General features: G+C 35.2%; 1 protein-coding gene across 2 annotated transcripts in view; it reads left to right on the top strand.

Moving 5' to 3' along the window:
* LOC105473459 (TANK binding kinase 1) overlaps nucleotides 1–13,575 on the top strand; it is a 49,107-nt gene that overhangs the window by 23,356 nt on the left and 12,176 nt on the right. For both annotated transcript variants that reach the window (XM_011727288.3, XM_071071506.1), the window contains exons 7-12: nucleotides 4,257–4,367; nucleotides 6,383–6,562; nucleotides 8,791–8,987; nucleotides 9,933–9,991; nucleotides 10,401–10,492; nucleotides 13,289–13,390. In XM_011727288.3, the coding sequence (XP_011725590.1) occupies nucleotides 4,257–4,367; nucleotides 6,383–6,562; nucleotides 8,791–8,987; nucleotides 9,933–9,991; nucleotides 10,401–10,492; nucleotides 13,289–13,390 (741 nt within the window). The remainder of the gene's footprint in view (nucleotides 1–4,256; nucleotides 4,368–6,382; nucleotides 6,563–8,790; nucleotides 8,988–9,932; nucleotides 9,992–10,400; nucleotides 10,493–13,288; nucleotides 13,391–13,575) is intronic.

Genomic DNA, 13,575 nt, shown 5'->3' with positions numbered 1-13,575 from the left:
TTTGGGCCAGACACTTACATATTTTACTAGTATAATGTATATTCATTTATGTATTGTCACAATTTTTTTTTTAATTTCCATTTTTATTTTAGATTCAGAGGGTATGTGTGAAGGTTTGGTTAAAAGGGTATATTGTGTGGTGCTGAGGTTTGGGCTTTTATTGATCCTATCACCCAGATAATGAACATGGTACCGAATAAGAAGTGTTTGGCCCTTGTCTCCCTCCCTCCCTACTTTTGGAGTCCCCATTGTCTATTGTTTCCATCCTTATGTCCATCTTTGATGCATTAAATAAGTGGGATAATTACAAGAATTGATTTCTGGAATTGGCGAGACAATATGATGGGCTCCACGGCACAGATGGAAAAGTTGTGAACCCAAGATTTAGCTCTCACTTATAAGTGAGAACATAACAGTATTTGGTTTTTTATTTCTGCATTAGTTCACTTAGGCTAAAGGTCTCCAGCTGTATCCATGTTGCTGCAAAGGATATGATTTCATTCTTTTTTATGGCTGCATAGTATTCTATGGTGTATATGTGCCACATTTTTGTTATCCAATCTGCCATTGATGGGAACCTAGATTTATTCTATGTGTTTGCTCTTGTGAATACTGCTGGGATAAACATACAAGCGCATGTGTCTTTTTAGGTAGAACAATTTATTTTTCTTTGGTTATATACCCAGCAATGGGATTGTTGGGCATGAGATGGTATCTCATTGCGGTTTTGATTTGCATCTCTTTGATGATTCGTGGTTTTTTCATGTTTGTTGGCAGCAGCTTGCATAGTCTTCTTTTGAGGAGAGTGTGTTCATGTCCTTTGCTCACTTTTTAATGAGATTGTTTGTTTTTTTCTTGTTAATTCGTTTAAGTTCCTTGTAGATTCTGGATGTTAGTCCTTTGTCAAATGCATAGTTTACAAATAATTTCTCCCATTCTGTAGGTTATCTGTTTATTCTGTTGAGAGTTCTTTTTGCTGTGCCAAAGCTCTTTAGTTTAATTCTCATTTATCTATTTTTTATTTTGTTGCATTTGATTTTGGGGTCTTCATCATGAATTATTTGCCTAAGACAGTGTATAGAAGAGTATGTCCTATATTTTCTTCTAGAATTTTTGTAGTTTGAGGTCTTACACTTAAGTCTTTAATTCATCTTGAGTTAATTTTTGTATATGGTAAGAGGTAGGGGTCTAGTTTTATTTTTCTGCATATGGTTAGCCAGTTTTCCCAGCACCATTTATCAAATAGGGTATCCTTTCCCCATTGTTTATTTTTGTCAACTTTGTCAAAGATATGTTGGTTGTAGATGTGTGGCTTTATTTTAGGAGTCTCTATTCTGTTCCATCAGTCTGTGTATCTTTTTGTACCAATACCATGCTGTTTTGGTTACGGTAGCCCTGCAGTATAGTTTGAAGTCAGCTAATATGATGCCTTCAGCTTTGTTCTTTTTGCTTAAGACTGCCGTGGCTATTCAGGCTCTGTTTTTGTTCCATATGAATTTAGAATAGTTTTTTCTAGTTCTGTGAAAAATAACATTAATAATTTGATAGGAATAGCATTGATTCTGTAGATTGCTCTGGGCAGTATGGATATTTTAATGATATTGATTCTTCCAACCCATGAGCATGGAATGCTTTTCCATTTGTTGTGTCATTTATGATTTCTTTCAGCGGTATTAGGTCTTGTAGTGATCTTTCAACTCCTCAGTTAAGTGTATTCCTAGGTATTTTTGTGTCTGTGTGTGGCTATGGTAAATGGGATTGCGTTCTTGATTTGGTTCTCAGCTTTATCTGTGTATAGAAATGCTACTGATTGTTGTACATTTATTTTGTGTCCTGAGATTTGGCTGAAATTATTTATCAGGTCTAGGAGTCTTTTGGCGAAATCTTTAGGGTTTTCTAGGTTTAGAATCATATTGTCAGTGAAGAGGGATAATTTGACTACCTCTTTTCCTATTTGAATTTTTTTTTTCTCTTGCCTGATTGCTCTGGCTGGGATTTCTAGTACTATGTTGAGTAGGAGTGGTGAGAGTGGGCATCCTTGTCTTGTCTCAGTTCTTAAGGGGAATTGCCCATTCAGAATGATGTTGGCTATTGATTTGTCATAGATGGCTCTTATTATTTTGAGATATGTTCCTTCTGTGCCTACTTTGTTGAGGTGTATTGCCATAATTATTATGAAATAGTTACTGTGTATAAAGTCATTTTTTGTAAGCCAAGGAAAAGAGAGATGGATTTCTAGATGTGAAGTTAATTGTACAAATAATCTATAATTGACCACACTTCTTTTTATTTTAAAAGACATTAGTGAATAATCTTGTTTCATGAGAAAGCCAAACCGCATACACATAAAACTATAATGTGAAGAATATTGAGTTTAGTGAATGGACAACAACTACTGACAGCCTAACCTATCCAACCATTCTTTTAGGTCTTAACATATTTCTCGGACCTTTATATATTTGGCCCTACCTTTTGTTTTGTTTTGTTTTGTTTTTTTGAGACAGAGTCTCACTCTGTTGCCCAGGCAGGAGTGCAGTGGCCCGATCTCAGCTCACTGCAACCTCCACCTCCCAGGTTCAAGCAATTCTCCTGCCTCAGCCTCCCAAATAGCTGGGATTACAGGTGCCCACCACCATGCCCAGCTATTTTGTACTTTTAGTAGAGATGGGTTTCACTATGTTGCCCAGGCTGGTCTCGAACGCCTGGCCTCAAGTGATCTGCCCCCCACTCCTTGGTCTCCCAAAGTGCTGGCATTATAGGTGTGAGCCACCACGCCCAGCCTGGCTCTATCTTTTATGAAGCAAACATGACTTTAAGTAATAATCACAACTGTAAAAATATAATTATTTAATCTCTTCTCAAAAAATGGAGGGAGAAGCATGTTTTTCCTTTTGTTGGTTGGAGGAAGTAAAACAAATTCAGATGGTACAATGACTTTTTCTATAACTTGGGTATTTAAATGTTTTCCAGCAAGGACAGTGTACATATTTATGGAAAGAATAACCTATTCAACTGTACTGATGATTTTGGCATAGCATCCTATTGAACCTTTTTTATGTCATTGCCCTTTTAATGAAATCTCTTCATTAAGAAAAACTGATAATTTGTGTTTTTCTCATTACACATAAATTGTGCCTAACAGTTAATCCTACTTTTCTCATCATAGATAGTATCAGCATTTAAAGCAATGTCAGCATTTCTTGCTGCCCTAAAAATGGTTTAAATAGAAGTGTGTGCTGCTCCCTAATAAAGGAAACATGTGACTCATAAGCAGCTAGGAATACCTGATGATTTTATCTGACACCCTTGTGGGCAGATATACCATTAGAAGAATTCTACTTTATTAGAAACTCAACTTTTTATGAACATTGATGCTAAAGAATGTTCAGAGGTGATTGAAGTACTCAGTAATAATAATTGTTTTACTTCACTAATGAAGGATGTATTCATCCAACATTATAGTAGTGCTGATTTCTCAGCATCTCATTTGCATGTTATGAATGTAGTTATATGTGGATCTTATCAAAATTAAACTTTTTTAAAACTTGTAAGCATTCCCTTAAGACTTTTGCTATTTATTCTATTTATTTCTCTTTTGCATTAATCTCACATATGTGCCCTTACTCCTTAGATAGTTCTCACATGAACACACCTTATTTTCCATATTAATTTCCTCTTTGAAAAAATCTCTTAAGGCAGAAATCCTGACTGCCACTGCTGAGGAAGCAGCAAATGGTCTAAATCAGTTGTAGTGGTTTGTTCTATTTTTTAAAAAAATATTGATTTGCTCAGAGCATATTTAACGTTAAACAAATATGCTTTTTCCAGAAAAGAATGCTATTCATTCTGCAGAAACTTTAGTTGTGCCTTTTAATAATATGGGTAAGAGGGATTAGATGCTTTTTTTTCATGGTCTAGAGACATTCTGTGACATAACTTATTTTGTGTTTGCTCGGTTTTTTCAGATGGAAAAATTAATATTTTTGTTGTGAACATCAAGATGCTGTTATAAAGCACTGTGAGATCACAAATGAAAATTAACTATGGCATATGTAAATAACTGTACAACCACTATTGTACTTCAGTCAGTCAGATTCAAAGTATTTTGATTGTTTTATGGATCCTGTGAGCATCAATCACAAAGTTTCATCTAGTAGATAATTGTAGGTGCAATTGAGGAAATACTTTTGCATAGCCCATTAATAAGTCATGCAAAAATCAACTGCTTATTTTATTCTGCTTTTGTTCCTCCCAAGGTATAAAATAATTACAGGAAAGCCTTCTGGTGCAATATCTGGAGTACAGAAGGCAGAAAATGGACCAATTGACTGGAGTGGAGACATGCCTGTTTCTTGCAGTCTTTCTCGGTAAGTGTAGTGTACCTGATTCTCATCTTTTGCACTTAGGTGTTAGAAATCTTTGTTGCCTAAAATACTATTCAAATACTGAAGTGTAGTTTGATTTTATTTTAATTGCTTTGATAAATGATTTTTGTCTTTGCTGCTATACGAATAATTTCCCCAGATCTGCATTAGGACACAGGGCATACATTTTTGAGATTGGTAATCACTGGTCTTGGAATTCTTCCCAGTGTGGGGATCCTGCTCAGGACCTTAGTATCTTTTATAATGACCTCCATATTCATGGATAACAAATAGTGGATTGGATATGAGTAAATTTCTCAACTGGAGTTGTAAAAAGCAAACAATGAAAAGATTTAGTATTATCTTCATTTTAAAAAATTCAAATTATTCAAAGGGTGAGAAATAATAGTTTTTTGTACTTTTTAGAATTTCAGATGTTCGTATGGGTCTTTAATGTCTCAGACAGAAATCAAAAAAATTATATTGTTTAAGAATCCTGTTACCCCAAAGAAAGAATTAAGGTAGGCCGGGCGCGGTGGCTCAAGCCTGTAATCCCAGCACTTTGGGAGGTCGAGACGGGCGGATCACGAGGTCAGGAGATCGAGAGATGATCCCGGCTAACACGGTGAAACCCCGTCTCAACTAAAAAATACAAAAAAATAGCCGGGCGAGGTGGCGGGCGCCTGTAGTCCCAGCTACTCGGGAGGCTGAGGCAGGAGAATGGCGTGAACCCGGGAGGCGGAGCTTGCAGTGAGCTGAGATCCGGCCACTGCACTCCAGCCTGGGTGACAGAGCAAGACTCCGTCTCAAAAAAAAAAATAAATAAAATAAATAAATAAATAAATAAATAAATAAATAAATAAAAAGAAAGAATTAAGGTAAAAGAAATTAAAAGTAGAAAGTAAATTATTTTCACTCTGGAAATAAAGCCAAGACATGCATCAGTATTTAGTATTTGTCATTACTGAATTAACTTCCATTTTTCCTGACTGAGTATGGTAGTTATATAATACTTAATTGGACACAGGTTATGAGTTACTGGCTTAACATCTATTTTTAGTTGTGGGTGATTTTTGTATGACTTTAAAGAAATAAATATATAAAACAAGCTAATAAAATATCACTTATCATTTTATATGTTGAGTTCTGTGAAAATTCATTTAAACCAGGAGTTCCAATGCTGAAATCATTTTCAAAAACCACTGTTGTTAACAGTTTTGTGTGTGTGTTATTTTAAAAAGTTTCCAAAATGAAATTGTCATGCAACTAGATTACTAAGAGAAATTCATTGTGTTGGAGAGCAGAAATTTAATATTATAATTGTGATTTGTGTTAAATTTTGATTTAGGAAATACTCATTTTGGGGATCTCAGGCGAAACTGATAAAATGTAAAGGGCTCAGGAAATAACACTTGCTAAGTAATTAAATTGCCAAAACTCAGAATCAAAAACATCTGATGATCGAACTGCAGCATATTTCTGGAGGGTGACAGGCTTTATCTATTGAGTCAGTCCTTAGCATACCAAGTTATAAATTCTTTGAGAAAAATTGCTTAGATGCCAGAAAGTATATTATATAATTTTTTTTGTTTTAAATAGTAAGAACTTTTAAGTACTACAAATCAGCAGTGAAAACAACTACCAGAAATGTAATGGGGCTTGGCACGGTGGCATACACCTATAATCCCAGCTACTCAGGAAGCTGAGGCAGGATACTTGAGCCCCCGAGTTTGAGACTGCAATGCATAAAGCATTTGTGAATAGCTGCTGTACTTCAGCCTGGGCAACATAACAAGACCCCATTTCTAGAAGAGAAAAAGCTATAATCCCTTATTCATTCATGAGTGATATTAAATGAAGGTTATCTAGCTTTCTGAAAAGTTGACAGATTTTGAATTTTTAAAATTAGTCTAATATAGTAATAGTGACAGTTCCTTCGATTTGCTGGTATTATGATTTTTAACCTAGACAGAATATGACATAGTCACTCTTCAAGTAACTTTTCAATACTGTTTTAGGGGTCTTCAGGTTCTACTTACCCCTGTTCTTGCAAACATCCTTGAAGCAGATCAGGAAAAGTGTTGGGGTTTTGACCAGTTTTTTGCAGAAACTAGTGATATACTTCACCGAATGATAATTCATGTTTTTTCGCTACAACAAATGACAGCTCATAAGATTTATGTTCATAGCTATAATACGTAAGTATCTCTTTCTGTTTTCTTCTTAAATCAACATATTCTGTTATATAATATTTTCCTAAGTTAGGAAAAGAAATAGAAAAGATGCCTCAGCTTCACCAAAAGCACCCACTTCCCACATAGAAAATTATATTTAAGTGCTTAGTAAATTCCTTTTCACTTATTTTTGGAATAAAAGGATTGATATTCTAAAATGTATAGTTAAATTAGCTTGTTTCTTTAACTGTAAGTTTTACAAAACTACTTTCATTGCTGTACCTTCTTTCAAGTTACATAATCACATAACCACAAATGGCATCTACCAATAAACGAGCCAGGTTTTACTAAGTGTACTATCCTGCCATGTTTAAAATATCAAAGCCTAAGTCTTCATAGTTTGCATGGTTATTTGCCTGTGATAACCATATGCAGATAATATGGTTATTATTAACCATAATAATGGTTAAAGCACCTGGTGCAGGAGAAATAATCAGTGTTTGTTTTATGTAAACAAAAATACATTACACCCATGTGATTAAAAAACTGCCCATGTGATACAACTGCATATAACATTTTGGTCAATGATGGACTACATATATGACAGTGGTTCCGTAAGATTGTCATATCATATTTTTACTGTACCTTTTCTATGTTTAGATATGTTCAAATATACAAATACTGTTTCTAATTGTGTTACAGCTGCCTGCAGTATTCAGTACAGTAACATGCCGTACAAGTTTGTAGCCTAGGAGCAGTAGGCTAGATATCATATAGCCTAGGTGTGTAGAAGGCTATACCATGTAGTTTTCTGTAAATAAACTCTATGATGTTCACACAATGATGCATTTTTTAGAACTGTTCCCATCATAAGCAAGGCATGACTGTACACGTACATACACTTGCGTGTAAAAATGAGTGTATTGGCGTTAATAGCTGGTTGTGATGCTTTGCTGTATGTAGGATATCACCGCTGGGGGAAGCTGGGGGAAGAATATATGGTGTCTCTCTTCATCATTTCTTAGAACTGCATGTGAATCTCCAATGATGTCAAAATGTTTTGTGAAAAGCTCACCCAGTGTGACTATAGTTAATAATAACTTAATTGTACATTTTAAAATAGCTTAAAAAGTACAGTTTGATTGTCTGTAGCACAAAAGATAAATGCTTGACTGGATGGATACCTCATTCTCCATGGTGTGATTATTACATATTGCATGTCTGTAACAAAACATCTCATGTACCTCATAAATATATACATTTCCTGTGTACACACAAAAATTAAAAACGGAATTTTTTTAAAAGGTCACACAGTGGAGGCTTGTAGAGCCAAATTACAATATTGTTGCTGAAACATTTCTTTTGATGTCATTGATCTATTCATGGGGAAGCTATCTTTTCCCCTAAAGCATCATTTTGAAAATACCTAGTTTTATTAATTTATTTAACAAACATATAGTCACATAACAAATGCTATTCTTGATTCTTTATGTATTTAAGCCATTTAATCCTCACAACAATTCTGTGAAGTGGGTACTGTTATTGTTTCCATTTTACTGATGAGGAAACAGTGCAGAGGAGTTAAGTCACTTACAGTTATATAAGAAGTTAGTGGAAGAGCTGAGATTTGAACCCAAGTATCTGATTCAAGTCAGTGCTCTAAACCTCTCTGCTATGTTGATTCTCTATTTGAAAATATTAAGAATCTTGGCCAGGCGTGGTGGCTCACACCTGTAATCCCAGTACTTTGGGAGACCGAGGCGGGTGCATCACTGGAGGCCAGGAGTTCGAAACCAGCCTGGCCAGCATGGTGTAACCCTGTCTCTACTAAAAATACAAAAATCAGCTGCGCGTGGTGGTGCACGCCTGTAATCCCAGCTACTTAGGAGGCTGAGACACAAGAATCGCTTGAACTCAGGAGGCGGAGGCTGCAGTGAGCCAAGATCGTGCCAGTGCACTCCAGCCTGGGCAACAGAGCGAAACTCTGTCGCACACACACTCAGAGAGAGAGAGAGAAAATATTAAGAATCCTGTATATTACACAGGTATCCAAACATAAAAATACTTTAGAATTGCTTACTATATGGACAGGTTACATGGAATGGAGTTTGTAGTATCCACATTAACAAAGCAAGTTTATATGGACTGGTTATGATCTTAGGAATATGAATTAGAATGGATGTTGTTGCACTCATTAAAAAAATTACACTTTATCCCCAGTTATAGTGTCCTTTTGAATTTTTCTCACACAGTGCTACTATATTTCATGAACTGGTATATAAACAAACCAAAATTCTTTCTTCAAATCAAGAACTTATCTATGAAGGGCGACGCTTAGTCTTAGAACCTGGAAGACTGGCACAGCATTTCCCTAAAACTACTGAGGAAAACCCCATATTTGTAGTAAGCCGGGAACCTCTGAATACCATAGGATTAATATATGAAAAAAGTAAGTTGGGATTTTTCTTGTCGTTGTTACTAGCCATTAGAAAAATACCAGCCTGGGCAGCATAGTGAGACCTTGTCTCTACAAAAAATAAAACAAAAATTAGCAGGGCATGGTGGCACACACCTGTAGTCCCAGCTACATGGGAGGCTGAGGTAGGAGCATCGCTTGAGCCCAGGAGGCAGAGGTTTCAGTAAGCCGAGATTGCACCACTGCACTCCAGCTTGGGAGACAGTGTGGGACCCTGTCTCAAAAACAAAAAAATAAATCCACAAAATCTGTCATTGTAGAAATGATTGTCATCTTTATAAAGCTGATGATCACATTAGTGTAAAACTTTCATAAACATTAAAATTAAATTACTGTAGTTGAAAGAGTATCGTAAAATTGAAAAAGGCTTGTAGACATCATTTGACTTCAAATATTTTGTTTCATAAAATGATAAAGTCATTTGTCATACGTTTCACTGTAACTCTCTCTTAAAAGTGTTTTGCTAACACTCAAAATTACCTTTTATATCATAAATTTCAGCAAATGTTTTTTGTTTCCAGTAGGTGTAGAACATTGTGCCAAGCTTTAGAGTCTAAGAAAAATTAGATCTGCATTTTGAGAATCTTTTAAATTATTCATTCTACTGATAGAAAAAAAATGAATCCCCCAGAATTTTACGGTTCTATTTGAAGGTTGGGATATGATGTAGATTTAAAGAGAAGCATTGAACTCATTGTGTTGGAGTATTTTTAAGGAAAAAATGAAACTCCTTAGAAATATTGAAGGTAATTTGTTAGAGAATGAACATTATTGTTTGAAGTAATTTTTTTAATCACAAAAAGTACATTAAAGATTTTTCCACTGATGTTTAATTTAGACATTCTGTTTGCTCTATAAAGGATAAAGTGATTTTTTCAAAAAGTTTTCTTTCTCATTTTATTTTACTTCATATTTCAGTTTCCCTCCCTAAAGTACATCCACGTTATGATTTAGATGGGGATGCTAGCATGGCTAAGGTTAGTATTTAATTGAATTACTATGTAAACATCTGAATTTAATGTATCTTATCAATAGTGGAAGCAATAACATGTATTGTGTCTTCATGTATGCCTATATGACTTAGGAAATTATTCACTTAAATTGATACCCTTTCTACATTATTTTGTGGGCTTTCTTTTTTACTTTTTATTCTTTCTTGAATTCATTATATAAGAAAATTCTCTTCATTGAGACAGTGCATGGTTAGATAATGTTAAGGATAACATATTTATTATATTTATATCTATTTTTAACTCTTAGAAATTGGTTTGTTGTGTTTTTAATTAACCTGATAAAAATGTATAAGCTTGAATAATTTTGTGTAAAAGTTTTTCTTACCCTGTACCACAATTAGCACCAAATATTGACATTTTATTTCTTTATTAGGCAATAACAGGGGTTGTGTGTTATGCCTGCAGAATTGCCAGTACCTTACTGCTTTATCAGGAATTAATGCGAAAGGGGATACGATGGCTGATGTAAGTAATAGATTGAAATTTTGAAATTGATTTTCATGTAGATGTTGCCCCATCATTGATATTTTCTCTCTTCAAACTAGTTAGGTTACGTACTTGATTTTTATTATAATACATTTGTTTCACATTTCATTTATAAAACATTTAGCAGCTCTTTTTTCATGAGTCCTACAATGACCTTGTGAAACAGAACAAATAGTATCTGAATTTTAAAACTTACACCATGCTATAGGATGTGACGGCAAATGCATTTCTTTTCCTAGGACCTTGACTCGGTTGTCATTTCACTATGTTAGAAGTCTTTGGCTTGTTAGAATCCAGTACAATCTGTACTTTCTAGCGTTTAAGTCCTCAGAGTCTTCCTTAATTTCCTACCATTTTCCCAAATGAAGTACACAGTCCTTTTTTATCACACCATATTTTTTTTTTCTTTTTGAGACAGGGCCTCAGTGTCACCCAGGCTAGAGTGCAGTGGCACAATCACAGATCACTGCAGCCTGAAACTCCTGGCCTCAAGTGATGCTACCACCTCAGCTTCCCAAGTACCTGGGATTACAGGCATGCCCCACCATGCCCAGCTAATTTTTTTTTTTTTTTTTAAGAGATGAGGGTCTAGTTATGTTGCCCAGGCTGATCTCAAACTCTTGGGCTCAAGCAATCAGCCCGCCTCAGCTGGGATTATAGGCTTGAGCCACCACACCCAGCCTTCACAACATTGAGATATAATTCATATACTATTCATGCATTTAAGCATACAGTTTAGTGTTTTTTTTTTTTTTTTTTTTTTTTTTTTTTTTTTTTGAGACGGAGTCTCACTCTGTAGCCCAGGCTGGAGTGCAGTGGCCGGATCTCAGCTCACTGCAAGCTCCGCCTCCCGGGTTCACGCCATTCTCTGGCCTCAGCCTCCCAAGTAGCTGGGACTACAGGCGCCCGCCACCTCGCCCGGCTAGTTTTTTGTATTTCTTAGTAGAGACGGGGTTTCACCGTGTTAGCCAGGATGGTCTCGATCTCCTGACCTCGTGATCCACCCGTCTCGGCCTCCCAAAGTGCTGGGATTACAGGCTTGAGCCACCGTGCCCGGCCAGTTTAGTGGTTTTTATTGTGTTCAGAGTTGTGCAGCCATCATCACTAATTTTAGAACATTTTCATCACCCCAGAAAGGATCTCTGCACCCATTAGTATTCACTCTCCATTTCCGCCTAAACAGCCCTGCCCTAGGCAACCACTAATACACTATTTGCCTGTTCCAGACATTTCATATAAATGAAATTATGCAATATGAATATATAATCTAACAAGCAATTGAAAAGCTAATTTTTAAAAACTAGACCGCTTAATATAGTTATTCTAGATCAGAATAACTAATCATCTAGTTTAAATAGTTTCTTCCTGAAAGTGACTCTAAGAAATGTAAGATGGATATAATTTTTTCCTGTTTTATACTTTTCATGATTTATAAATGTCATCTTTCCATCTGAAAAAAAATGGAAAATACATGATCTCTTTTGGGAATTATGTTTATTTCTATACGTCATTCAAAGCTTTTGAATTTTGCATACACATCATGATGGCCTTGTGGCCGACAGATGCTAAGAACTTAATTTTCTGCGCTCATGTCACTATGTATGTGCCCTTGGACTGTAATGGTTTTGACAGTTTATGTATGCCTACCTCATACCCACCCCTTCTTGCAAAAATGTATATGAAGCATTTCATCACTCTTTTTAGGCTCCTTCTTTTTTTCTGTTAGCATTATATGAAACCCATCAATTTGTGTTTATATTTTTCACTGTGTTCACATATCTAAGTTCCTAAGCCTATGCTTTTTTGTTCCACTAAGAATCTTCCTTGTTTTTACTGGTTTCTGGAAAAATCTCTATGTACTAACAATTTTCATTTTCTCTCTTATCTACCGTCAGTCGCTGATCCATGAAGCTTTTATTCCTTTTACTTACTAGTTTATAGTCCAATAAGTCATGAGAAAATAGTTTTAATGTAAACCACTGTTGGCAAACATTTTCTTTAAAGACTCAGTCTAATATTTTAGACTTTGTGGGCTGCGTATGGTCTCTTCTTTGTTTTTACAATCTTTAAAAGTGTAATGTTAGCTAATGGGCCATATAAAAGCAGGCCTCAAGTCTTAGTTTGTTGACCCCTGATGTAGATCAAAAGCCCTTCAATTATATATTACTGTGTCATCCCTCTTCAGAGATCACATCATAAGTTGAGCATCCCTAATAAAAAAATTCCCTAATAAAAAAGTCACAACTTTTTGCTCAAAGTTTATGCTCAAAGGAAATACTCATTGGAACATTTTGGATTCTCAGATTAGGGATGCTTAACCAGTATGTATATATGCAAATACTCCAAAATCCAAAATCTGAAACACTTCTGGTCCCAAGAATTTCAGATAAGAGATATTCAACCTGTAATTGGTTTGAAGTATGAATCAGACAGTAGTCTACTATGAGTAGTAAAAATTAATTCTGGTGGTGTAAACTGTAATGCACTACAAACTATTTGTGTAATTGTAGATTAGTTTTTACTTCTTAATGTAATATTAATACCTTAGGTTTCTAAACTGTTAACCTAAGTAGTAATGGTTTATGAAAATATGAGTTCCCTAGATATATATAAGGGTTACAGAAATGCTTTTAATAATAGTGTCTCAAAAAGTGTGAATTGACTAATATCTAGAATATTGTTATAAAATGTTTTTGAACAGTAGTACTGCAGTATAATTAGTGAAAGATAAGAAAAAGTAACTCCTTACATAAAAAAATAATTTTCTTTTTTTAGTGAATTAATTAAAGATGATTACAATGAAACTGTTCACAAAAAGACAGAAGTTGTGATCACATTGGATTTCTGTATCAGAAACATTGAAAAAACTGTGAAAGTGTGAGTAGACTACTTCCTTACTAGTAGGGGTTAACTTATTAAATGTTCCATTTCTGTTTAATTGATTTAGTTATCCTTGGCACAATATGGCATGCTGTGCTAGGGTTTATATTAAAGATCAGCGGCTGGGCACGGTAGCTCATGCCTGTAATCCGAGCACTTTGGGAGGCCAAGGTGGGTGGATC

The sequence above is a fragment of the Macaca nemestrina genome, chromosome 10 (genome assembly GCF_043159975.1).
Source record: "Macaca nemestrina isolate mMacNem1 chromosome 10, mMacNem.hap1, whole genome shotgun sequence".
NCBI classification, from domain to species: Eukaryota; Metazoa; Chordata; class Mammalia; order Primates; family Cercopithecidae; genus Macaca; species Macaca nemestrina.
Note: the sequence above shows the minus strand (reverse complement) of the source record. Positions and strands in the feature narration are given on the sequence as shown.